Source organism: Buteo buteo, chromosome 13 (assembly GCF_964188355.1).
Source record: "Buteo buteo chromosome 13, bButBut1.hap1.1, whole genome shotgun sequence".
NCBI lineage: Eukaryota > Metazoa > Chordata > Aves > Accipitriformes > Accipitridae > Buteo > Buteo buteo.
In genome coordinates this window covers 30,876,215-30,903,961 of record NC_134183.1, presented here as the reverse complement: position 1 = coordinate 30,903,961, position 27,747 = coordinate 30,876,215, and the positions used below count along the sequence as shown (strand labels likewise).

The following is a 27,747-nucleotide window of genomic DNA, read 5'->3' as shown; positions in this document are numbered from 1 at the left end:
GGAGCGTCAAAACAATCACTAAGTAATTCAAGAAGTCTTACGGTCACACGATTATATTTCTTTGTAAGGACAAGCTTATTGCTTATTTTATTTCTCCACACGTGGGATGCGCACTCGCAATGAGACCAGCGTGGTTACAGCAGCAAAAAAGGGCTATTTAAAGCAGGGTGGCTGTAGAGACATTCCTGTCCTATCTGCCAGAGTTTTAAAAACTTTTTAGAAGCATTTCGCAACAGATTAATACATCATTATTATTTATGAATTTTATGAAAATTACAAAAATTACAGCAGTAAATCATATTTCTGTATTTGATGACCTGATTATAAAAATACATTGCTACTGCCATCTAAATCACTACGGTGAGTTTCTCACGACAGATAAAGCCTGGATAGGCAAGTTCTCAGTTGCAAATACCGAGGCGCATTTTCGGGGGGGGGGGGGGGAGCCTCCAACACAAGCACACCCTCCTCGCAGGTCTCCGTAAGAACTACCAGGGACTAGCACCACAAAGCCTTGCAGGACACCCCAAAAGCTCTTCATTTCCCAGCCCCTCCTACGAACGCGAACACGGTACGTCCTCGCACACCGCAAGCTTCACCTGAAAACACCGAAAACGAGTAAGAACAACAACAAGCGCTCCGCGGGTAAACTACGGGAGGAAGGGGGCGAGCGCGCGTGTCACCCCGCCGCTTCGCCCCACGACCCCGCCCGCGGGAGCTCCCCGCCGCCGTCCCCCGTGTCCGTGTCCCCGTCCCCCCCCGCGCTGCCCCGCGCACCTTCCGCCGGGCGCGGCCGCCGTCGCCGGACGGCCTCCGGGGGGTGGTGGCGGTGACCGTGAGCCCCGAGCTGTAGCGCAGCATCCCCACGGGCCGCCGGGCCGGCGCTGACTGCGGCTCCCTTTGGCCGGCGGCGCCGCTCCGCCCCCGCGCACATGGCCGCGGGCGGCCGCAGGGGCCGGGCTGCCCCAGCGGGGGCGGGCCGGGCAAGCGGAGCCCCGCTCCCGCCCCCCCCCCCCCCGCCTCCTCCGCGGCCCGCCCCCGCGGAGCTTGCGTCGCTGGCGTGCGCCCCGTTTCCTCGCGTGGGGGGAAGCTGGGCAAAGTCGCTGCGGGACGCTGCCCCACGAGAAACTTGTCCTTGGGACGCTGAGGCCCCAGTGCAGGGTGGCTCTCCCTCAGCTCCCGGGGATGCTGGGTGTGGGGGGTGCGGCATGGGGAGGGGGGCTTCGAGAGGAGACCCGTACGTCGCTCGGCCACCCCTCGGGCAGTGGAAAGCGGGGTGAGGTCTTGCAGGAGCCGCTGGAGGCCACTCAGTCCCGTTCTCTGGTACCCACCTCCGAGTGCTCTAGCCAGAGAGCGCTGTGTGAAAGCCGGACACTGTCCTCTGCTCCTTCGCACAGCTGCAATTTGTGAGCCGCCCAGGCCCGTCAGCTTATTAGCCGTGCTCATGGGTATCAGACTGATCAGAAAGCACCCAGATCCCAGACAGCCTTGGGTCAGAGGCACAAAGCCGGTGCAGCTCAATGCATGAGTGACAGCGTAAGCCCGAGTGCCAAAGGTCCAACGAGGAGGTGAGTCTGGTGCACTGGAGTTAGCTGGCCCTGAGCCACATTGCAGGTGTGGACTTCAGCATTTCAGATGCTCAGCTCTTCTGGGATCTGGGCTGAGGGAACGCCGTAACCCTACACTGCTGTACGCAGGCCTAGGTGCATACACATCTTCATCTGCAGCCTTGCTTGTCTGTCACGAGCAGAACATTCCTCGGTAATCAAAGGAGTTACAACAAAAGGAGATGCTTTTGTTTGAAAGAAATTGCAGATTAAATACCCATAAGGGCATTTTTGAAATAGATTATCCTCTGTCTCCATGTAATTACCTTGACATAATTAAGACCACAAGAAAACAGTTATGGCTATGCAATGTCCTTGCCCCTTACGATGTTAACGATTGTGCTGGTTCCCAATTTGGAGAATGCTGAAGAGAGGGAATTTGCATTGAAAAAATGGAAACTGCACTGAACTACCAGTGCCTCACCCTCTGTGTACAATGCCTCTTCTGCCTCTCAGTTCCCTGTCCCCAGGGCAAGATACTGAGCTATCAACAGGACAAGGATGTGAGGAAGAGGGGAAGAAAGCATTGCCCAGGCCCAGAGGAATGAATAAAGGGTCTGCATTCAGTATTAAGCATCTTTTCTGTTGTTTTCCCACCTATTATTCTCTTCTCCACCTGAGGAAGGTAATATAGCCCAAGGCACGTGAGATGGAACAACCACTTGTATTTGGATTTCTCTCAACTCAAGACTGGCTGCATGTTACACAATTTTTTTTGTGGGAAGGTGTCTTGTGCCTACAAACAATTGCATTTCCGTATGAATCATCCACTGTCTTAGCTCCTGGTTGTAATGCTGCTTTCAGAGTGGGTTTGCAGGTGGAGAATAGGTTTAGCAAGTATGTCACCTACCCACCGGGCTGTCCCTTAGCAGTGGTCATTAGTTGTTTGTTCCTGGTCATTCTGGTTAGCACAAATGTCTCACTTTAAATTCTGGTCCGCAGCCAGCTTGTGGCCTTTGTGGTTTCAGCTGGGAAGGAGTTAATCTATCTGTGAGATTCTCCTGGTTAGTGAAAAGTTGTGCCTTCTGGACTTTATTCCCCTCTAGGAAAAGGTGTGCTAGTCACTGCAAGGCACAAACAGGAGAACTGCTTTTCTAAGAACAGGCACAGAGATGAAACTTGTGCAACACTATGGGAGAGGACCTCCCTTCCCATATGCTAGAGCATGAGAGAATAAGGCACAGTATCAGATCTCTGGGAGAATTTGCAAGATCTGCATCAACTCTGAGAATTTTTATAACTTTGAAGGAAATCCTACTGGTGCAGATGAAAGAAAGACTTGTCCATGGATAATACAAATATAGTTTTCTCAGTTTTGTCTACATTACTAGCAGCTCTCCCCATTTCTTGGAAAACAGCAGCAGGACATGTCTACCTGATTTACCAATATCTGTTTGAACAGGAGCATCTTCTAATTTTTAGCACATCCTCAAATTAAAATCCTCTAAGAAAGAATAACCTGCATGCATGGTTAGTAGTCTGCTTTTTTGGATACTCTCTGAATCATCCATCTCCTTCCCTTCCCCCAGTCAGCAAGCTGCACAAATGTAGTAAGGAGTCTAATTTGTTTTCTGCCTTGCTAGTTGGCTGTGTATCCCATGCACCCACCTGCAGTCTCTTCAGCCCTTGTGTAGGCTGTGTGATCCTATGTGCACTGTAAACATTTGAAAATACCTTTAAATCTCTAAGCTCTGCCAAGGCTGAGATGAACATGTAGAAGTGAGACTCCAAAAAAAAAAAAAAAAAAAAAAAATCAACAAATACCTGTCTTTGCATGAAAACAACATTTGGAATATTTTTTCACCATCCGCAAAGCTCTGATACACTACAGGGATTATGGAGCCAGCTGCTAGTATTGAGTGAGCACCTGGTACCCCCAGGCAGGAAAAAGGAAGCTCAAGAGAAGATGTTGCAGCAATACGAGATGTACACAGAAGGGCTGCAAAAAAGCTCAAAGTTATAGAATTATTTTTGTGTAAAGACAGGATAAACAGATTTGGGATCTTCAGCTTGGACAAAAGACAATGGTGAGGAATGGGCAACACAGGCGTAGAAGATGATGACTAGTATGTAGAAGTGAATGGGGAATGGCTATTCATTATTTCCTACCCTTGGGAACAATGGATTTGAAGTAAACCAGGCAACACATTTATGTGCGAAATTAAATTATGGCAGAGAATATTCTGATTATGAAAAGTGTAAATGCTCTCAAAAAGCAGCTGGATAAACTCATAGGAAGATGAGCTATGAGGGCTATAAAACATGAAGATATGTCTACAACTACTGACTCAGGAGGCCCTTGAACTGTGGGTTTGCTTTCTTGATAGCTCTGCTATGACAGGACCTCTGACCACTATCTTTTCAGCCTTGACAACTTGCCAGCGCTTTGTGAATGCAATGATCCAAAGGCACAGCAGGTTAATTACAAGATGATACTATAGTGTTAATATCTGGAACAATAGTCATAGAGCAGCTAATATAACTACACAGAAACTGCAAGAAATTTAAAGCGTAGGCACCTTCTTCATTTTTTTGCAGACTACCTTGTTCCCCACCACCAGCACTACTGATACATTTTTTTCCTAGGAGGCCCAAAGATCATTGTGCTGTGGGAAAAATGAAACAGGATGTCACAGAATCAACATATGAAAAGCCCTTGGTCACAAGATGGGCAACAGAGCATACAGTACATGGAGCAGGAAATAGGTCTGCCCTCACAGAATAGCAGATGAATTACTGCAGGAGTGGGTAGCCTGGTCTTACCTTAACAAATTGCCTAAATGTGGGCACAATAAAAGGCTGATTTTTTTTTTTTTTTCATCAAAATCTCCCCATCTTCAGGCTAACTGCTGACAGAGTCCAGAGGAAGAAGAAAAGTTCCAACTGGAATATTAATCCTGTGGGATTTGGGAATAATTGCAGAGTTACAAATTGAACAAGAACTCACACCTGTGGTCATTAAGGTTATAGAGTCCCATTTGTATTGCTACAAAAATGGGGTGTTATAATTAACTTCTAATAGCCTTTGCTTTCCAGGGGGATTAAAATCTATTCTGCCTTCATCATCCCTAAGGCATGAAACCCATTTATAGCAGAGATTATCAAATGGACAGATGCATGTAAAATATTTCAGAACCAGACTCGGAAAGACCTGTGGGCTTGATCACCTATTTTTCCTCAGAGCTGTTTCTTTTTTCTGCTAGCTTTCACCCTTGTATTCTACAGGCACACACTTAGCTCAGCATCATGTAACTCTCAAGCTCTCTTTTTTGGGCATTACGCCTAGCATGAAAATTTTAGCTTGCTAACAGTCATAAAACAGTTTGTTGGGGACACATATCAGAACCTGAGCCCCCAAATTCGGTAGTCATAGGTCCCCTTATACGCAATATACAAACCAAAATTTAATATTCTACAGTTCTTCTCTTGAGCAATATTTAATATTTCACTGGCAAATACATCTTCGCTGCATTTGGAGCTACTGTGGTTTATAGTTACCCTTTTGAAGTGACATAACACATACAAATATCTGAATGTCCAGCTTGGTTTAGCTACAAGCATTATATTACTTCCTAAACCTATCAATATAACTATCACTTAACACTCTTGGTACATGGCTAATACAGGATTACTACAGCAACTTGGAGCCTCCCCTGCTGACCTCACATATACAAATCTATAATTAGGAATTCCCGCACCAGGACTTTGAAATGCAGCATATACATTTTATTTTGCAAAGCCATCAGTACCTATTTTATGTGATTATTTCAGTTATGGTTGAATTGAATAAAAAAAGAAATTCCTGGAGTTACTTGCAATAACAGCTTGATTCTATCTTTACTGATAATGTAGAGTGACAGACTATAATAGCAATAAATATTTCTTTTAATGTTTTCTGCTTTTAATTGATGTCCTACTTCCTACTTAAAATCCATCTTCTTGTTAAGGTTCTCAAAGTAATTTTTAACTATATGTCAATAAAGTCACAAAATGCTAGGTAGCTCAATAAATAAAACAATGCAATGTGCACTATCATTTCCTCTGGAAGAGACAGAAAGGACATAAGAGAATGGGTTAGTCTCTCAAAGCTGTATCTGGGCAAGAACACAAAGCAAGACTATAGAAGCCAGTCAGGTAATTATAATATCAACAGAATTCTGCTGTGTACCTTTATGCATATTTATGTATGTCAGCGTGTATCATACAGTTTGTGCACCTAGCAGTTAGAAAAATGAGGATTACACCTGGTAGCTATGATTTGCAGACTCAGACTGTTAAAAATTTATAGCGGAACAAAAATTACTTCTAAGATTTTAAAGAAGGCTGCAAAACCCTAGAAGGGCATGTTTTTCAGGAAAAAGAGATATTTTTAGCTTTATTTGGGAGGGCTTTTGATTGAGCATGTCAGTAAGTCATAATATTTACACAGCTATAGTCATGGCTTTTATTTCACTGAATAAAAAATAAAAGCTTGGACTTTACCAAAATCAACTGTGAGTTACAAAATATAGAGACAAACACAGGGCAGTTTCATTTATCATGAATATGTGGCCACAAATGAATGAAAAAATAGCACTTCATTTTTCAGTCACAAATTCTTAGGGGTTTAGATAGCATCTCTTCAGATTTTTCTGAAGCATATAGGGCATTAATCCAGTTCTGATTCAGCAGAAAAAGTACCACCCCTTGATTCATCTTCACCATTTCCTCTTTCATGTAGGTCTCCCATTCAGTTAATAACTGGGTCGTAGCCCATAGCAATGTGGCCTGAGACATGCGTGCAATGCTAGAAGCTTGTCATTCATACTTCAGCAGTAGGTTTTGGTTTAGTCAGTCCATGCAAGTAGGACAGTTCAGCACAAATGTCATGTAAAAATAACACAGCACAGGAGCAGCAGCATTGTTCACATAGGGGTGTGACTTGGCCAGGTCACGTAATTGAACTGGTTAAGGTAGGTAGGAGAGTAGAAAACAGGCACGCCCCACCATTAACACTACAGTTATATTGTTAGGTAGCTGCCTTTAAAATCACATTCCACTCTCTTGAGATATCAAAGGATAGACCTCTTCCAAAAGACTGATTTCAGCATTGTCATTGTGGCAGGAAATAAGGAAATTTTAGAGGCAGAAATAAATTGTGGAGTGCAAGTTCTTCTATAAGTGTAAGGCACGGACATATTTCAGGGAGTGGGAGCATTAAGGACAGAAAATCACTACATGTATTTGACTGACTTCTTTTAGCTTACAAAGGGGAAGACGAGACACATTTTGCCTTTACTTCTCCACAGGAAAGGAAACATAGAAAAGGAAGAAGGGGAAAAAAACCTATATTCTGTTTCAGCTCTATTTTATGATAGAAGCCCAGAATAGCAAGTGGTGGACTTCAGCCCTGCTTCAGGGCAGAGTATGATGGAACATTTTTCTAACCAACAAAGCAACATGGCATTTATCTAGAACATCTGCACAGATGCTAGAGAAGTTCTTGGTTGTCTGGCTTCCCCCTTGTTTTAGATCCGGTTTAGGGCCTCCATGTTCCCCATCTCAGAATGATACACATGGGAATTCAGCAGTTCTTAATGATTCGCCCAGCCCATTGCCAGTTCACACACAGCTGGGACGGAGCTGTGCACAAAAGTTGCGAAGTACAAGTGGAAGATCTGGTTCCATTATTTATTTTCTTTCTACATACTAAAAAGAAGTTTATTAGAAGTTATATTAAAAGCAAATAAGGTGGAAGGGGAGGTATTTTAACTCTAAAATATCAGGTCATACTGACTCTTGACATCAGGGGACTTTGATCAGGAAAGTCTCTCCAGCTCCAAAAAATGCTCTAGCGGACCTATGTGTATCTACAGTATAATGAAATTTTCTTATCCTGTCATCAAGAATTGTCTCATTTCCTCTGGGCATAAGTCATTACAATAATAGAAAAAGAAGTAAAAAGTTATAATCAATACAGAAGACATTGTTGAGCCTAACTGAAGTTATTAGGAGGCAGCATAGGGAGGACTAAATAGTTAAGGGTACTTACTAATAAGCTCAACCACAATGACTAAATATTACTTAGAGAAATACCCCTCTAATGACAGACTCAGTCCTAGGAAGGAAATGGATTCACACACCTAACCACTTATATATTTGGTCACACACTGTATCTGTGAATCTAGATGGTCACTCCCCAGATTTCCAATGTGTCATTCTTCAGGCCACTTCAGGCCAGAAGGAGGAGTATGTTTTTCCTTCACCTGCATATAGTGCCTCATCCAGTTAGCAAGAATGCAGCTGAGTAGCATGGTTCTGGGTCCTGATCAGAGAGCAAGAGATTTGAACTATTCCAGGAAGGCACTTTCAAGAAGTATTACAGACTTTGAAATAGATCAAACTGGTATCAGTGACTTGGACCAGTACAGCAGGATTTCCTGACATTCTGCCTGCTTGATGATAATGTGAAATCTAAATAAACCTGTGGCTTTTGAGTGACAAAGGCTGGTCTACAAAAGCAAATAAACCAGTTTGCAAGATCAGTCATAATTCAGAAATTAATATTTCTACTATGAAATTAAATGTTTCTGCAGTGGAACTATTCCCATCAGGTTTCTGTCTCCAGAGAAAACCACAACAAAAAGTAGTGAGTACTTGATCAAGACCTTTAAAATAACTTGAAAGACCCATTCACTTCTCTTGGGTTTTGACTTATTCTGTAAGTTTATTCCAATCAGGAGATTTGGATGGCAGAAGCCTCCATAACATTCTTTTGCTTTCCCTGCATTTCAGAATGTGCCTAAAGTTTACTATGCCTTACGTAACTACTTGAATCCAAGGGAAATGCAGGAAAAAAATAAATACACAGAAAGCCATGCACAGTGACTATATTATGACAAACTCTTTGCAGGCTCTGGGGAAGGCCGATTCTCTTTCCTATCACTCTTAACTCCATTTTATCTTACTCTTTCTATTCAGATGCCTGGCCCTATCTCTAGTGCTTCTGACATGCCTTTGTAAAAAGATTTCAAACCATGTCTGTTGATGAAGTCTTTAGTTGCCCAAATTAATTTTAGTTATATTTAATTTTGTAGATAGAGATTTCTAAAAGGTGTCATTAGCATTAACTTGAAAACCGAATTTCCCTGGATGATTAACTGCTCTTCTTTCTCATAACTTCACCAGGCTTAGGCATTTTGCTGCACTTCTGGCCTACCTAGATTGCTTCTTCAAGAAGTTTATTTATTATAGGTTAATACAGCACCATTCCCATCTCTGGCAATCTTTGAGAGGAGTTACCTGAAAGCTTGAAAAGCTACCGGAGTGGCTGGACTGAGCAACACATGGGATTCTATTAGGCCTCCTTTAGTTGGCCTAATAGGGCACATATCCTATAGCTTGCTTAGGCAGAATCTCATCTTCACCCAGCAGGGGGAAACAGAAATGGCATATCTCAAAAGACGTATTTAAATTCTTCCCTATTGCAGGTTTGGTTTTTGCATAAGTATTTCAGCATGGAAAGCGAGCACTATAGGGCTGCTGTATTTATTCCAAAATGCAGCTTCTGCAAGGGGTGTTTTCTTCCCATTAGCTTTGTCTAAGTATAACTCACAAAGCTTTTTTTTAAATGCACACATACACAGTCACATGCATGACAGTTGATTAACAATGTCTTTTAGTTAGTACAACTTAATCTTGCTGATTTTAGAACTGCAATGTTCTTCTAATGGAAGCAGAGAAAGCAGATATGAGGGGTATGGATAGTAATGAATGCTTAGAACAGACCTGTCTGGAACACCTATTCTCCCTGCTGCAGAACAAGAACAGAAAGACACAAAAAAAATCACTAAAAGACAATTGCCCTACTTCTGCTCTCATTTTTACTAGCATCTGTCTGATAATAACCGAGAAGTAAATGGAGGTGCTCTGGATATTAATGTGGGTTAATAGAATTAAAGTAGTACAAAGGAACTATCTTATTGCATTTTATAATTAACCTGGAGATCCATTGCCACTGCAGGTCACTGAACAAAGAAGTTACTAGCATTGAAGGAAGAGAGACATACAGATATGTATACAGGATGAGGTTTGGGTCAGACAAAATGGTGAGCTAGCTAGCATGAAATCAGAGGCTAGCAATGATCAGAGAGAGGCTGACAGGAGTGTCCTGTGACACAACTGACACTAGACATAGGGGGAAGGAAAGGAGGGTATTTTGCCTTCCTATGGGGCCCTGAGAATTGACCACTGTTGAAAACAGGATGTTAGACCATCACTCTGCCCTTGGAAATTTCTATATTCCTACCTTTTAGAGAAATATTTACCAAATTATTAATACAGTAACACAAGGCCCAATCCTCCTCTCTATAAAATCAATAGCAAAATTCCCAGTAATTCCTGCAGATGTTGTACAGAAGCTATAATATATTGATACATTAATAGCATGCACTGGATACATTGAAAACATATGATGGTTGTTCATTCTCTAGCTTGTTTTTTTTGAGTAAACCATTTGGGGAAGTAACAAACACTTCCATCCACTGTCCTATGACATATGGTGTACTTTTGCTAAAGCATTAGAATGAAAAGTACACCAAAATATTCTGACAGCAGACAGGCTAGCAAGCTCTTAAGGAGGAGTTTTGGTACATTTCCCACTTCTCCTCATATGACTGGAGTTATGGAATCTCTATGAATTTTGTGGGTCTCCTGTGTTAACACACACGTTTAGTATTTTGATGAATTAACAAGAGAGATAAAATACTTAAGACAAAAAGATCCTACAGAATTAAACAGTGGACAAACATTGAAGTGCCCTCTGGAACTGTATTCCTGCTAAGCATTTCTGTTCCTGTCCTTAGGGAGACAATGTTGAAGCAGATTTCTCAATAGAATATTGTTTTCCTTTCACTGGCTTACGTAAGGGACAGTGGCCAATGTGGGCATAAATTGCAATGGAAGATGAATATAACTGGAACACTTTCTGGGTCCTACCCAGTTGGCCAAATCTTCCTGTTTAATGGTATGTCTTTTCTGCATAAATCTGCTGTAACCATAAACAGGATCTCACCCTCAGATTTCGAGTCATTTCAGAATAAGGGTGATTCTCTGATGGCAATCTAGAAAAATAATGAGTTGAAACCTATTTGGATATTTGGCTATAGTTTTGACACTGATGGGAACCTGACATTAACTTCTGCATCTCTAGGTTAGATTTTTGCAGTGCAGGACAACCACACAAACACACATACAGATGAACACCAGCATTAAGGATACCTGAAATAAGGTGGGCTTTTTTGCATGCTTGCTACTGGCCCACATCCACAGATAATTCTTGAGTGCATATTGTCAACCACATAGCTTTAAGGTTGTTTGGAATCTCCTTCTGTATTGCCAAAATAGCACTGCTGGCATAGTTCAAATATCTTTTGTTTCCCCCATCTACAGAGTCTATACAATTTCTTCAGTTTTTAACCTTTTGTGGCTGATGTTATATATTTCTATTAATACTGCAGGTGTTTGGCATAGTTTCCACAGATCCCTTCAAATTCTCTGGAAAGTTTTCAGCCTGTGGTTAGGTTGCTCTTTGTCTGACAGTACCAGATTCCTTGGCTACCTTTAAGTTAGCATGTTTGGGTACCAGCAACACAAAGGTTATAATTCACTGACTTATGCTGTTACATAAATATAACTTGAATTCCACTGTTTCTGTAGCCACATATGGTCTAGATGCTTGTAACTGCTTTGGCTGAATTTTTAGGTCTCTTTTGGTAAATATCATGTGATCATTTTAATGTAAAACCTTCCAAAAAGATTAGGTTTTCCCTGTGTAGAAATTCTGAGGTTTCCCTTGGGCTAGAACAGCATGATTTTGTACAGAGCTTGGTGATATAAAGTGGGGAACTTGTTCCAGTCCCCTAATGAAAGCATGAACATACCTGCTTATAACTTTTCTTACACTGCTGACATCTTCCTAGGTCAGTGCCTGAAGTTAGGTGGAATGAACACAGGTCTAAGGCGGTATCGAAAATCGTCTGAGAACATGTTAAAATGTTGAGGCAAAAGACAACTTGGTTTCCAATAAATTCTTTCTGTCAAGTCATAGTCCAGCTATAGTCACGAACTACCTCATATTGCCTCCCAGATCATCACTCAGTATTATACAGAGTAGCACAAATGCCCAGACTCTATCACAGCTGCTGTCTATCTTCTCTGTCAGTGGCCAGGATTCCTGTTTCAGAAAGATGTGTATGAACTTCACAGGAGATAGATGTTAATTATCCTCCCACTCCCTCCAAATATCTCCTGGGATTTCTATTCATTAGAGACTGGCTTACTTCCTGAACTATAGGTTTAGTAACTCCTACTGACACATTTTAATGAATAATGGGTATTGTTACCAGCTAAGAACTTCTGTTTCTTCCTAAATTATCACCATCGGCACCAGCGTGTCTAATCTTGCTGTATAAAAAAAGTACCAATTTTGATTCTCCTTGTTCCATTCTGGCGATTTGTCTCATTACAGTGTTACAAAACGGTAAAGAGTAGATGTTATCTATGCTCTTTCTGTCCTTCATAAATTAATTTCTCCAGACTCAGGACCACTCAGTTTTCTGTCCACTTAGAGTCATGCAATAGTATCTCAGCACTTCTTACAGCAGCAGCACTTTCAAAGGAAAGCACCACACCCCTTGTCACGTTAGTCACTTCATGCACCTTAACATCTTGAATGCTATTTTGACTGTGGTTCTATACTGAAAAGGATATTTGTTGAGCAGCAGGTCACTTTCTGACAGACTACCTCTTGAATGGCAACCTAGCTGTTCTATATTGTATTTCAGCACTGGAGAATTGATATCCAAGGAGGATTAAAAAATTGCCCTCATCTTTCTTGCAAGAAACTTGTGCTCTGGCAGAAGCACAATCTCAAGACTCTAAAGCTTTGAGATACTCTTTGCCTTGTCAATCTCTCTTTTAGATTTGTTTATATATGAACCCTCTTTGCAGACAGAGGATCACGACTAGCTCCACACCAGTTGCTGCCTGGGAAAACAAGACAAAAGCTGCTCTACTAGGGCATAATTAACACAAGTCAACAGGGAGGGTGCAATACGTCAGCTGCAATGACAGCCACAGCAAGACTCCCTGGCTGCTTAGCACTGCAGAGGGATGAATTTTGCCATCCTCACTATACTGAAGGATGCCAGCAACAAAATAAGACAGTAGTGTCACTGGGCAATTTATCACCCCCATGGGAAGTGGTCACGAGCTTCATGGACATAAGCGTGAGATTCTTTGCAACAAACCCCTGTATTTTGGCAAAATGCATACGGTCATGTTATACAGAAGGCATCGCATCATGAAAACCAATTCACGATGTATTAAAACAAACCTGCAAAATGGGATTAGGACCCGCATTTGCAGCAGGACTTCAGAGACCAAGGCAGGGGCACCCCCCCAACCCGGCCATGGCCTGGCCACGGGCACAGACGCCGCCCGCTCTCTGCTGCCACCTGCGGGGCGCGCTCCCGTGGGCGCCTCTGGTGGCAAGAATGACTTACCTGAGGCATCTTAGTCACAACTGCAGTTCCCACGTTTTTTAAGACTTTCAAAACGTTCTCGGCGGAAAAATAGTCCTTCTCTCTCCAGAAAACTTGCACCAGCTTTCCCCTTTTGTGGCTTTTTTTTTTTTTTAAATTTTTCTCAAGAGCCAGAAATGACAAGCTCTGCTAGGCACAGAAAAGTTTCAGAGGAGCAGCAAAGTCAATGGGTATCAATATCCCTTTTTCCCTCCATATTACTTCTAAATTTGTAAAAATTATAAAAGGTGATGAGAACAATTGCACTGACTAGATAAAGTGCCAATCAAAGTTAAAACACGCTGCTTTTACCTGATTCTCTGCACTCAGTTGCAGAGGACGCGCAAAGGGCCCCACAGCTGGTCTCTGGCAGCTGTGCACACTTAATGTTTGGGGTCAGCAGCATGTCACCGCATGTATGCTTCAGGAAGTGTAACTGCAGTTTGTGCAGCAGGTATCACCTGTATGCTCTGTGGCTGGATGGTATCTTTACGTTCTTGAGCAGAAAAGCTAAAATGACAAGACTTACAAAAGTCTGTGGAATCAAAGCTCAGTTACCTGATATCTGATGCTCTAGGCTTGGCATGTATAGGAGGTACAGGTCTATTTAATCACTCGGTCTGGAGACCTCCTCTATCCAGGAGTTACTAATCCTGTGCACTGGTGGTAAGTGTGACACCATATAGAACAGATCTAGGCAAACTCCCTGCCCCACTGAGTTGCCAGGTATTCAATTCCCTCCTGCCACCTGCACTGCCCTTCAGACACAACTGATAACGTCATTCATTTGATGGCACACTGACATCTAGAGATGCTGCAGTTTATACGCAGGCTCCTGAGGTTTGTGTCATCCCACTTTGAGTCATAACCACCTGCCTTTCCTGGAAACAGCATTGTGAAGCTTTACAGTAAAAGCCTTCCACATGAATACAAACACATTGCAACAAGAGGCTAGGTAAGCAGTAATTGCATGAGTACAAAAAGCTCATTGTTTTGCTCAAATAAGCTGAAAGATAGGTGTTTAGTATCATGCCTACAGTGCATCATGACATTTCCTGTATTACCAGCCTGGCAACGTCACCACAGCGGACTGCAGATACTGCCTGCCTCTCACTTTACTTGTGGACACAAGGTAAGCTAAAAACATAAGTAAAGTAAAATCCCATACATGTAGTCAAGACTTCACCCACAAGAGAGAGAAGACCCAACAGTCATCTAGAGAACACAACCAGGAGAGAAACCTCTCCAGGCTCAGTTTTGGGTTTTTTTTCCTCTGACTGAAACAAAAAAACAAAACAAAAAAACCCAAAACTCCAAACTTGCCCAAAAAAGCAGAATGTCCCAACAGCTACCTATCAAACAGCCAGACCTTTCTGTCAGCACCTGGGAACCTGTGTTTGCTGTGAATAAGCTAATGTTAACTCTATGTTTTCCAAACATCTGGTGGTCAGGATTCCTCACTTCCTCTCTACCCTGGTGCATCTAATGCCATGCATTGCATCTTCCAACAGAGTGTCTGCACTTGTCACTGATGAAGGAAGGACCACAGCTGGGAAGTACAAGAGAGACCGTCAGTCAGGTACAATGTTAGAAAGCACACCACAGCACAGCACAAACTGGTAGTCCTGAGATACCTACCTGCACCTTTGTAGGGCTACTGTGTGGTAAGTAGCCAACCCAGCAGTGATGGTGCTGGGGCTTGCTTCATGGCAGTTATCACAGGGCAACAGGTCTGATGAAAATCCAGTTTTGGCTTTGAAAAAATACTTTCATGGGACCTATTGCAAATGCATACTTGTTGACATATACATGTCTTTAAATGGAACCTGTTTAATTTTAAAAACAAACAGTTGAGTTTGTGAGCATTTTAAGTTGGTTTGTTACGTACGTACAAACTTACAGCTACCTTTCTCCTGCAGAGAATATGAAGGACTCCAGCTTACTGAGTAGGGGTTTCCCAATGCCACTATAGTTAATTTTCTCAGTAAAGAAGCCAGCAATAGCAATAAGGGTAGAAAAGGAAAGGAGGCTGATTAAGTTGGCTGCAGTTTTCCTTCTGCCAGCCCCCCTCTGCATCAATAGCACCAGTGTGGTACATGCATACAGGAGGCTTATCGTGTGCACACCTACAAAGATTCCTTTCCCCTCATACAGGTAGCAGCTATAGTGGCCCTATTTCTTACTCATTCTTTTCTCTTCTCTGCTTATCCCACAATGCTTATTAAATTCAGTTCATCTGAAAAAGTTTCCTAGCCAAAGGATGCCAGAAAAATGGAAGAGATGAATTCTCTTGAGCTCTATAAGAGGCTCACACTGCCTTTGGACATCCTGACAAATATTTATCCTTATGCGGTATCACATACAGCACCACACAGACCATGGTCTTCCATTGTGACTCTTAGTAATGCTTAATAAGTTCACAGCTGGGAGAGACATTTTGATCTGAATTGTGAATTTGATCTTATCTTTAAAATAGCTGGATACCACACACAATATGTACTGAAATAGCAAGGCACAGTGAGCTGTGTTTAAAGTAAACATAGCCTGATTCAGGAAGCTTCTTTCCTTTGGTTGGCTGATGTTACAGCTTTTACATAGTTTTACTGGACTGACTTTATTTTTTCCCTCTTGTCACAGCCATTCTACCTGTTACACAATAAACCATTTTCTTATTTGAAAAAAATAACAAATTTGAAACTCCCTGTAAAGCAAGGAAATCTAGACTTAAGGCTGTCATTCTGTAGCACAGTCACTCCACAGAGCCTGCTGGTTACTGCAGAGCCAGCACAAGACCTTCAAACTCAGAGTGCGGCAGGTAAAACAGCTCCCCACTTGGAAAGCATTGCAGCATATCACAGACTGCAGGGCAACAGGCTAAACACAGCACAGAAAGCAGATATGCTGAAAAATCAGATCCTTGGCATTTCCTCCTAACATTTTTTATACAGTAAGTTTCAACGCAGACACATTATCAAGTTTTCAAGGTCTAGTTTTGTGCTCCATTTTCTAGGCATGTTGACAAAAGTATGAGAAGGTCAAGGACTGAAGCAGCAGCTCAAACAGATTAGAAACCAGAATCCTCCTGGTTCCCAGTGCTCTACTTCTAACTATTAGACCACCCTGTCTTCTCTGGATGGTTCAGCTTCCTTTGTTTTCCTTTTGGTATGGTGTTTAAAAGACAAATTAAGAGGCTTGTTGGGGCTCTCAAAAAGCTCTTTTACACAGCAGATATCCAAGAAAATGCCAGAGCTCAGATGAAGGTGGTCTGCGCTGGGAAGGATTTACAGTAACCACAGTGTGACCATAGCCACTGACTTTGTGTACCAATTTTAAACAGTCAAGATTATGTTTTCAGGCAGGCACCAAATCAGATGATACAGCACTTGCAGCAATGCACACCCATCTCTCTCTGCCTTCAAAATGTGTGTGTGTGCAAGTGTATTTGCTCTCACATGCTCTAGTCACAAATAGCCAATGAGTCCTTTTTCCTTAAATAGTATTTGCTGTATTTTAACCAAAAGTCAGCTCTGTGGGTGTGAGAGGTAAACTTCTAGTCAACAGATCAGCTCTCCTATGCATAGTGGAACTACTTTCTAAAAGAGTAAATTTCATCTCTGGCACAGACTGAGTTTTTCCAGGGAAGAGTCCCAAACAGTCTCATCTCTCTGTTCCGAGGGCAGCAATATTTTCTTTCTCTGTCACAAAACAACACATCTTTGACAAAATGCCAAATCCAAGGGAAAACACAGAACTATACTCACAATTTCTTTCTGGGAAAAAAAGTAAGATAAAATGTGAGTCACACCAAATAGATCCTTCTGATACTGGCAGGCACTTGGGTATCCAAGGTTTAAAGATGCTGAAAGCATTTCTGCAAAACAGAACTACCCATGCTGCACAGGGGTATGCAACTCAGTCTCCATTAACAGTGCATCCACAGAAATATCAGAAACATATGCTGCTCCTTTTTCAGCACTATCATTTGTCCCAGCTGGACTCTCTTGAGAATCTTTGGTGCAAATGCATACAGGAAATAGGCATTTCCTAGCACTACTTCAATGTGCACTACTTCAGTGTGCTCCCTACCATCCTGATCTTGATACCTTTACAGTCTTTCCCTGGCAATAAAATCTTACATTCATCCCAGCCTAAGTTAAGTATCTGTAGGTTTAAGATGGCTTAAGCAACATTCAGTGCCAGGGTCTTTAAGAGGAGTGAAGGGAAGATCAAAATCAAATTAATCAGAACTGGATCCTGTGTTGATCTTTCTTACTGTCTATATTTCCTCCCTTACTTCACATTATGCCATTGGTAGGTTTTGTCCTAGCCAGACTGTATGCAACCTAAGTAAAAGGACTGATGGGAACTAGTGAAAATAACTTTGTAACCTAATAAATAAAGTGTTGTTCAGAAAGCCCATTCTGCTTAAGAAGTACACAGAAAGCATAGAAAAACTCAAGTTACCTGTAATGAGTCCCTTCTCTGCACTCATCTAGTGTTCCTATAATTTTCCTATTGGCAACTGGGAGAGCTTAAACTTTCATCATTCACCTGTGCTCAGAAATTAAGTAAAAAATTTTTTATTGCCTGTTCTTCTGCTAATGGCATGAAGCTTCAGGATCTGAATAAAAGAGCAAATTGTTATTAGAAGTGGAGAAAAGATCGAATATTCCCTCTTACATAAAACATACAGTCTCTGCTGACCTCACATGAGGTTCACTGGTAAAGGGCTGTCATGCTTCTACTGAGGTAGGTGAGCCCAATTCACTACTTCACTTGACCTTGTCTGTTGAACTTTACTCCCCTTCTTATTAAGTCTTTCTGTTCTTAGATGTTAAAAGAAAAACCTATAATACAAAACCCCCTTTCTTTTCATTTCTATACCTTTTTCTCAATAGCCCAGTGCTCACAAATAAATTTTGAAATAACAATGAAATTTTCCCCAGTATAACATAGTAGGGTCAGAGGGTTCAATATGTGACATAATCAGCATGTTATGCAAAAAAGAACAAATTAAGTATGTTATAAACCCTAACAATCTCTAAAGAATATTGCTCTTTCAGCAAAGTCTTTGAACATTTTGCAATGTTACTTGATAACTGCAGTTGGCAGAAATTAAGCAGCTGAAATGTGTAGCTGTACTCATAGGATAGGAAGCTCCAGTAAGCTAAAAGCATCAATACTTAATTACTGAAATATGCTGCATGATCCAGAAAAGGCCTTAACGTTGAAGCTATTGCACTGCATAGTTCACTCAGCAAAGCACACAGCTGGTCTGTAAAAAAATTAGGAAAGCACACGGCTTCTGCAGTAGTTTAGAAAATCAGCTATAAATGAGAACAGATTATTTAATCAGGAGAAAGGGAACCATTAAGTTGAGAAGAATGAGGATAAATCAGAGGAATACAGAGATTAATCAACAAGTTATAGTCTCATCATCAAGAGACTACATTGTGGGGGGGAAACCTGCCTGGTGTTTGAACAATAGAAAGCAACTGACAATGCTGAACTAAGAAAGTATTTGCATAGCATAGGGTTTTCCTTAAATAAAGCGGAACAGGGGAACAGGTACAGGAGACAGCAAGATGACAACTTTCCCTTTTTCTTTCTCCATGCACTAAAAAGACATAATAATGTCTGAAAGACCTTAACACTTTTATGAAGAGAGATGCCTTCCAAACTCAAGGGCATTAAAATCCATTATATGTGACAAATATCCTTAATTTTATTACTTGGACAGTGAAGAGTCTACGGAGGACAGGAGGATTTTGTTCACTTGTTTGTTTTACATTTACATATTTTGCGTTGTATAGCAATTGCCATTGAAAAATCTTGGAGTACTTGCCAAATGTTAATGATTTAAAACATCAAAACACTTGTAGAAGTTAACTTGTATTCTCCTATCTATAAAAGTAGGCTCAGAAAACCAAGAGGATCTGCCAGAGTATAATGGATTAGTGAAAATGCTCAAAATAGAACTTGGATTTGACTCTCAAAAGCAGGAATTATAAATGACCATATGAGTCCTCTTAAGGCACAAGTTGTCAGGAATTGAATATGGCAATATTAATCTTACACAGCTGTTTGAAGAACATGTATATTTAGGCAGAATAGAATTTTAATGGGAAGAAGTATTGTTTTTATAGAAAGTCTTTCACCACATAGTCAAAATCTTAGTGGGATATGAAATGCTATTAATCCCAGAGAGGACAAAAAGTTTATTGTTCATCATAGGTGACTTACACTGAGAGAGAAGCATCCACTATATAAGTCATCAGGTTAGGCTTATATCAAAAGTGATTTAGCTTGGGTCTGTTTGTTTACGAGATATTACAGTATCATCGAAGAAAACTGGAGATCTCTACAGCTCAGAATTCAAGCCATGTCTCTGTAATACACCAGAAACTCTGATGTTTGTACAAACTTCTAGGGACTGAATGTCTCACAACATGTTTCTTCATGTATTCTCCCTCTTGCTTCCTTTTATGGTTCAAGAGCTTCTTCTGAAATTCATTTAAAAATAGATTACATGGAAATATTGGGAAAATTTTTCTAAACTAAACCTTGACTTAAGATGAGTTTTGATCAAAAACTGCCATGAGGTGGAGTGAACAAATCAGATGTCCTTAAACTATTATCAGTGGTTTTTTGTGGCAATCAAGATCTAGACCTTACCCTCTCCATAGCTAGCACATATTGAGAAACAGAGCTACCAACTGTTTTGTGAATGAGCTGAAATACCCTTTTCAATATCTTAAGATTTTCTTTGATTTTAGTTGTACCATTTGAGACTTTTAAAGAGGAAATGCCATTTCCAAGTCTAAATGAACAAACTAAATACCAGTTCTTTTTATGAAGACACAGTGGGGAGGAAGGTCTAATAAGAAGGATCTCTCCCACTAGGACTCCGCAACGTGTCTCCCTCCTTCTAACTTACTGTAAGTTCAAATGAGAAAAGGAATCTTCTAGATATTACACCTGCCATCTGCTTTACAAGTTACAAAGAAAGTAGCTATCCAAAAAGAAGAAAATGCAGAAACTTGTTTACAGCATCAGTATTTCCCAGACAATTATTTTCTTGTTACATCTTAAACACGTGCATCTTCCACATGAAATACAGTTGTCATATCAAGGTATGTGAACATACAAAGTAGAACTGAAAGAGCTGACTGTTTATTTTAAGTGATTTTTTTCCTTTACAGTTTAGTGTAACTGGAGGTAGATGCAATATTTTCTTCCAGTGGTTTGAAATAATAGTCATCTATGAACATTAGGACAGACTACTGGAGATTGGAATCAGTTGTTTAAAGTTAAGCCTACATAAACATTCAAATGAAACAACAAAAAATAAATCACAGCAGGTTATATGACGATTGTCAGTACAGTATAGCACAGATCTTGGAGAAAAGGCTGTTTATGTTGTCAAAATAGTAAAGCTAGTATTGCAAAAAAATTATATGATGTATGCCACTTGAAAAGATATACAAGATTCAGAGTATTACAACTACACTGTTCGTATTATTTCCCATGTATCTCAAAACATCAAAATCAAGTTGAAGGGAATTGCATGGCAAAAGAGTCTGTAATCTGCTATGCATGAATATATTTCTGATCCCGCGGGCAGGAGTTTCATTTCATGTAATCGTACGAAAATGGATACTGCCGTTGTCAGGACTTTTGCCTTAACCAAGTCTATCAGCCTCACTTTCAGAGCTGTTAAATTTGTTCTCTTCAGTAGATGTCTTTGTGGGAGTAATGGAAGCTCCAAGCAACTTCAGTCTGAAATATTTTTTACAATTACATTACACTATTATTTGGTCCATTCAACGAAGAAGTACTCACTAACCTGTAAGTGGGGACAAATCCTAATAATCAGACAGGACTTAGCTATAGTTTATTAACAAAATTATGTAGTAGTGCCCCTTCATTAGAATTCTAGATTTGCAAAGGAGCAAAAACGGTCTCGTGTAATATAAATGGCAAAAAAATTTTTTTTGCCATAAAGTGGAAAATGCTTCCAAAATAAAATCTGCAAACTTTTTTTTTCTTTTAAATTTCCTGCAAAGTTTGTTGAACAGATGGATCACCCAAAATGCAGATACTTCTGTAAACTGAAATACTAATATACATCTGCATATATGACCATACACTGCAATATATCACAAATAGATGCTCAAGAACAGCTTAGAAAGAAAAATCAGATTATATGATTTGTGTTTCTTTGGTGCAATTTCTTGCCAGGTGCATAAAATTTTGGGATCAATTAACGAACAGATTTAAGCATGTACTTAATTCGAAGACCACAAGTAATTTTGCTGGAACAAGTGGGACTCCTTAGAGACTTCAAGATAAGCCTGTCCTGATGCCCTCAAATCAGCAGGCCTATAATTTTCTGCCTCTGGCAGTATGGAGTCCATTTCAGGAAATGAAAGATACCAAGTAATAACTGACCTCATTCTCACCCTTCCCTAACAGAAAGCTTCCCAAAGTTTACAAGAAAGCTGTAGGCAAGCCTCACTCATTATGCATATGTGATGGTCCTTTTAAAGTCAACAGGCAGGATGAACATTTGATCTCTAATATACACAGTAGATACAATAAAACTTGCACTGGTTTTAAAATAGGAATGTACTTCCTGGGTCAGGAACTGTGAATCTGCTCTGTAATGCACAAAATGTATTAATTTTCATTTGTTTTCTTCTTAGTTAAAACCCAGATATAGCATTCAGTATAAATTTAAGTACTTTACATATGAAACTGATTTATATAATATTTGAAACTTTACAAAATAGTACTAAAGTAGCCAATAAAAAGATGTTTAAAATATTTACATTTTATACATCATTTCCCCCTACTTACAATTATTAAATAATCTTCTGTGGTTTCCTTAATTTTAGGAGAAGGTTTTTAATAACTACAAACTAACTTTGAATTACTTTCAAATGGCTTTTTACTTAAACGGAATTTTAGCAAAATCACATTTCCAATGTGAAACATTATCCCCGCATTTTCAGTAGCAATTATATATATATATCTCCGTGGTTTATAGCTGTTTTATAATGCAATCCTGTTTTCTATAATAAACACTGGAGATCTAAATAAGAAAATGGCACAGTATGGATAGAAACATTATATCCCTAAATCTTAAGTCCCTTTATGTCATTTGGTTTCTAGAATATCCAGTTTCTTGATAATTTTTGTTACTCTTCCAGTACTTTCAAGGAATCACAGATTCAATACTTATTTAGATTTTGGTGTCATCATCTTTTGAACAGTTATTTCCTGAAGGTACTTCACAGAGACTATCACCATCCGTGCTGAAATCATCATCGTCATCATCATCAGAATCAGCCAACACTTTACTTGGCGACTTCTTCAGTCTACTGAAACAAAAATACACATCTTTGCTATTAAAACTGAACATCTACATGCAGAACACTTACGCAAAGCTTAAAACGTTGACAGGTAGGATTTACATTTTTAAAGGATGTCAAAGAAACTTGTGCTCTAATCGCAGTAGTTTATCATAGACTGCATCATACATAAAAGAAACATGCAAGAGAATGAAGATCAATCAATCGTAATTTCAAGCACCTCTAATTAAAGTCACAGAGAGGGGAAACTGTAAGCGTTGCACACTGAGATGTTCAAAGATGGCTGAGGAAAACTAACACAGGATAGCTGTACCTCTCAGTCATTAGCAGGAAATTGTTATTACTACAGATAAGATCGTCGAGTCCTACCATCTTTTCCCATTTTTTATTCCCTGCCTCAATTACTTTATTCAGCACGCAACTATTGGAAAGAAGGTTTGGGCACCTAGAGCACCCTGGAAAGAGTTGGAGAACATTTTGTAGAGAAAGGAAATGCAAAGAGTTTCACAGGTCCGTCTCTTAAACTCTGTCTGCTTATGACAAACTTGAAGTTTGTTAGAGGAAGCCCTCAGTTTATGGACTAAAGGAGCAAAAGATCAATTTTGTGAGTGGTGGTATGATACATAATTGTAAGGTCTGACAAGTCATCCTACCTTAATTCCTTCTTTGCAGCATTAAGCTGTCCTTGCAATTGTTCATTCATGTCTAGTTGCTCTTCCAGTTCTCTCTGGAGTTTCTTTTTAGCACTTTCCAGTCTGTCTATTTCTTCTTCAGCTTCTTCAACTTGACGTTTCATTGCTTTCAAACGCAAACTCAACTGAAATATTTACATGTCAGCTGATTAGAGGACTATTTTAATAAAGGAATTATATTCTTCCAGCATCTATGAGAGGGAGAATAAAGACACAACTTTGCCAGTGTAGTGACACTGTAATCCTGTGCTTCAGAAATATCTGAAAGTTAGCATTAGACTTTTCTCAAAGTGATGCAATACAATTTTTTAGGAAAAACAGCAACAAGCAAACATAGCTTTGCTAGAGTAAGACACTCTTGCAGTGATAGCAAGAGCTGGTTATCAATAAGGGAAGGCTGGAGCTATTACTGTATCTAAGTTAAGCAACTTTATCAGACAGATACTACAAAATATGTTTTAAAAACCCACAGGATTTTAAAAGATTGTTCCTTTAACAGACGTCTGCAATCTGAAATATACTGTTAATTCTCTAGGCAGAATATTAACTATTTGACTCACGTACTGAAACAAACTATGTTTTAAGCAAGGAATCAACAAAGACCACAGGAATGGTAGAGCACATTGCTATTAGAATATCAACGTATGTTTAATACTTATAGCCTATATTTAATAATAAATAGCTTTTTTTCTTTAAACAAAATTTTATGGTGGCAAAACAGAATATATTATTTGTTGGTGTATGTATTTATAGAATCATACGCTGGTGTATATATTTATGGGATCATGTACTGTTATTGGCTTTATTTCTTAAAATAATTATAGCATTGCTCCTCTAAGCGCTTCCTTTTCATGATTTTAGAAATTAATAACAATTTAGTACTAGACAAAGAAACATGGTAACAATGGGAACTGCAAATCTCACTAAATGGGAGTTCATAAACAATAGAGTAATCAGTATCTATCTATGTTCTTCTCATATCTTTTATATATGATGATTTATGCTAGTAGGATTAATATCAGATATTTGCATATTAGTCTTTCCCTCTACCTGGTCCTTTTGATCAGTCAGTGAGAGATGTTCATCATCTACTTGCATCATTAACTCCTTCACTTTTCTCTCAAGTCTGCGGTTACTTAGTTGGAAATTAGCTCTATCCCTAGAAAAAAACAAAAGAAACAAAAGACAGGCTTTTTTAAAAAGGAAATTAAATACTTCCAATCCTGCTGACATAATTCCTTAGCAATTTTCTAAGAATTAAATAAATACTAATGGCCCCTGCTTTGATTTACTGATTCCACGCAACATGTTAAGAAATTTGTTCAAAAGCATGAACAACTAAGGGGAATTTCTTCTGTCTCCAGAGCAAGATTTAGGAAAAAAAAAATACATTCCTCCAAGATTAAACAATGAAATGAACATGAAAATGGAAGTGTTAAACTATAGTTAATATTTCTAAGTCTGTTACTATATTAGACATTGATAAAACAATGAGGTATGGAACCATGTTAGCACTGTGGCCAGTTTTAAATTTATAAGACAACTTTCAGTGTGCTTTCAGTCAAAAAGAAAATTTGCAATTGAAACAGCAACCATTTTAATTTGGTGTTTGTGAGGAAAAAAATAAATCAAGTTCATTGTATCAGAGACTTAATATTAGCAAGAGGTCATATTAACAAATATAAAAATGCATGGTTTGATCTTAACATAAGTAGTTTTACCTCTCTTCATTTTCAAGTCGTTCTTCTAGCTCTGTGATCCTTGCTTCCATTTGAGCAACAAGTCCCTCTTTACTGGATCGGTAGGAACCCTCCAGGTGAAGGATTCGGCTCTTCAAGTCTTTGTTCTATAGTTGGAACATACTTGATTACTACATATATGCTGGTATTAACAAATATCACCTTAACACAAAATAAATTTCTCCAGGCAAACACAAGGTTACTAGTATATTTTTAATTTAGTAAATATGGAAAAAGAGAGTCAGTGAGATTTCACTGTTTACTACAAACAAATCTTCTATTACCGTGCTTTATTAAAAAGAATTCAGTGTTAAGCTTGAGTTAAAGTTTTAGGCTTAAATGGACCCTTGAACTTCAGATGGTTGCAAGCCCCTTCCAACAGCATTTTTTAATATGCCAAAATTTTTCAAATAGCATTGGATCTGTCTTATTCTCCACACAATCCTTTTGAAAACTCTGTATTCCTCCCTTTTAACTCACTGGTGTATGGCTAAAACAAGTAGACAGAAATTGCTTGCATCCAGTATCGCTTTACTCTATCAAAGCTGTTACTGTGGGTTTTTTTCCCCTCCTTTCTTAACTATCCAATGCTACTCCTAGTACATAAGTAGTCTGAAAAACTTGCAAGCTCCATGATTTGTAAAAGCAGAATTTTACTCAGATTTAGACTTTAGGAGGCTAGGTAATTCCGGTTTTCAATGGGGACCTAGTGATAAAGTTAACAGGAAAAAAAAAAAAAAAAAGAGTTACAGGAGGAACAGAAAATAAAGCTCTTTATTACAGAACTTCAAACTGCAATCTCAGATCTCAAACACTATAAAAGCTATGACAGAAAAGTCAGAACTAACATATAAGGATGTGCATGGGATCTTACCAGCAGGTGGCATTCTTTTTTCTCAAACAATTAATATGGGATTCATTTCACATAATTTAAGGCACCAAATCAGGTGTCTGGTATACACATGTTCTCTATATACTCATTACTATCTGTTTTACATTCTTGAGACTGTCAGTAATACTATGACTTGCTAAGATAGCTTTCCTCCGGATCTCAGCTAGGGGCTATGATAGTAATCTTGCTTTCAAAGACCACTGAGCTGCAGAATAAAATGTTGCAAAAAGCTAGAAAGTATTTTTAACGTACTTTCCATCATAGATACTGAAAAATATGAGTCATACTCCTTCCTAGACAACAGAGAGTAAGAGTTCTCTATCAAATCTGTATTTTTTTTTCAGAGGCATGTAATTTTTTCACTTGTTTGCTCCTACAAAAGAAAATACTCAACTAAAATCACTATTCCTTGAAATTATGATCTACCTTCAACAGTGTTCCTGAAGTACTGTTAAGACTTTGAAGAACAGCTCCTCTAAAAGTGATCAAAGGGTTTACAGCTAAACTAGATAACAGTGTCTTTGATATTCTATGGTCTTTGCTGTATATATGCTTTTTAAAAGTTTCTATACTGATATCTCAGTTTTATTCTAAAACAAGTGTACCATATCAACTGTGACATTTCTTATTTTTAATGTCTTTGATCCTCAAATATATAGACAGAATTTGTGTGGTAGAGACACGCCTACATTCACTACAACAAAAATGTCTTCTTATATAAACAGATGTATGCATAGTATGAGTGTTCAGTATATGAAATATATAAACTGTGACAAACCTCAAGCTAAAACGAGGGGTCTGGAAAGAAAATAAATACTAAGAGAAGACTTAATTCAAGATTATAATATTTTCTTTTGAGTATCAGTATTAAGATACTCATGGGTTTTAATCTATTCTTACTAACACATACTTTTAGCAGCACACTATGGTGGGATAGTGCCAGCTACCAAATACTGTATTCCTTAAATGTTTATTTGAATTTCCTAATGAAGGTAGATACCCAGCCTGTTATCTTTCTAGTGTGGTGATATTCCAGCCACAATTACCTGTCTTTCCAACGAAATTTTGTCACACTCCAAATCTTGCTTTATAGCTCTTTCCTGAAGTAGCTCTGTCCTCATTTGTTCAATCTATAATAGAAAGAACAGAAATTTTAATAAAAGATTTAATTTACATTTATCTATATGATACTGTGTGTATGTATATATATACACACATATACATAAAGAACATATACGTACACAATGAGAAAAAAATTTGCTCTCTTACAACTCAAGACATACGCATAATTTCAGATGAAGTTTACAATTACAATCTTGAACAAAATTTTCTGCTTCGGGAAGCCAATGTTATTCCCAGTGCTTATTCTAGGCATTTTCCAGCCACATTGAGTATTCTTGATGTTCAGTATATACATTCTGTAGCAGGGAACTGAACTCTAAAATGTAGCATGAGAGACATATCACATGGCAGGGAACTCAGTTCCGGAACATCACATCAGTCTTCAAACATCTTCTACAGTTGTTTTCTTCATACTTAAGTCTGAAGGTCTGAAATGGCACCTTACCTTTAAGCTGGTGACTAGTCTACTTGAGAGCTTCACTTCATTAAACGCAAACTGATAACTGCAGAGAAGTGCCTAGAACTCAGTGAGACACTCTACAGACAATTACAGTTTCCTGTGTCTATGAAATAGTAGAAGCTCTTTTTCCACAGACTCTGATGCATACTGGATATGTATATTGCCCCCCTCCTCCAGTCAATTTTATTTATGTCTGTCATAGCAGGAAAGCACTGTCTTCTGGATTTGGGGAAAGGGTGGGTTTTGTTTGTTTTGTTAAAACACAACTTTTGCTACAGTTTCTGTAATTATTTCAGCTGC

General features: G+C 39.3%; 2 protein-coding genes across 5 annotated transcripts in view; both read right to left on the bottom strand.

Annotated features, from left to right (window-relative positions):
• The window catches only part of MYZAP (myocardial zonula adherens protein), a 64,132-nt gene extending 63,211 nt beyond the window's left edge, over window positions 1–921 (bottom strand). Inside the window, exon 1 of the mRNA XM_075045375.1 lies at window positions 778–921. Within this exon, the coding sequence (XP_074901476.1) occupies window positions 778–861 (84 nt within the window). The 5' untranslated portion in view covers window positions 862–921. The remainder of the gene's footprint in view (window positions 1–777) is intronic.
• An 18,363-nt stretch (window positions 922–19,284) lies between these two features.
• CGNL1 (cingulin like 1) overlaps window positions 19,285–27,747 on the bottom strand; it is a 65,853-nt gene continuing 57,390 nt past the window's right edge. Inside the window, exons 15-19 of one of the 4 annotated variants that reach the window (XM_075045371.1) lie at window positions 26,912–26,995; window positions 24,956–25,080; window positions 24,285–24,393; window positions 23,196–23,359; window positions 19,285–22,548 (exon numbers count right to left, since the gene is read on the bottom strand). In XM_075045371.1, coding sequence (XP_074901472.1) covers window positions 22,413–22,548; window positions 23,196–23,359; window positions 24,285–24,393; window positions 24,956–25,080; window positions 26,912–26,995 — 618 coding nt within the window. In that variant the 3' untranslated portion in view covers window positions 19,285–22,412. Of the gene's footprint in view, window positions 22,552–23,195; window positions 23,426–24,284; window positions 24,394–24,955; window positions 25,081–26,911; window positions 26,996–27,747 lie in introns of those variants that run through there. The other 3 variants (XM_075045372.1, XM_075045370.1, XM_075045374.1) reach the window with 3 other exon arrangements.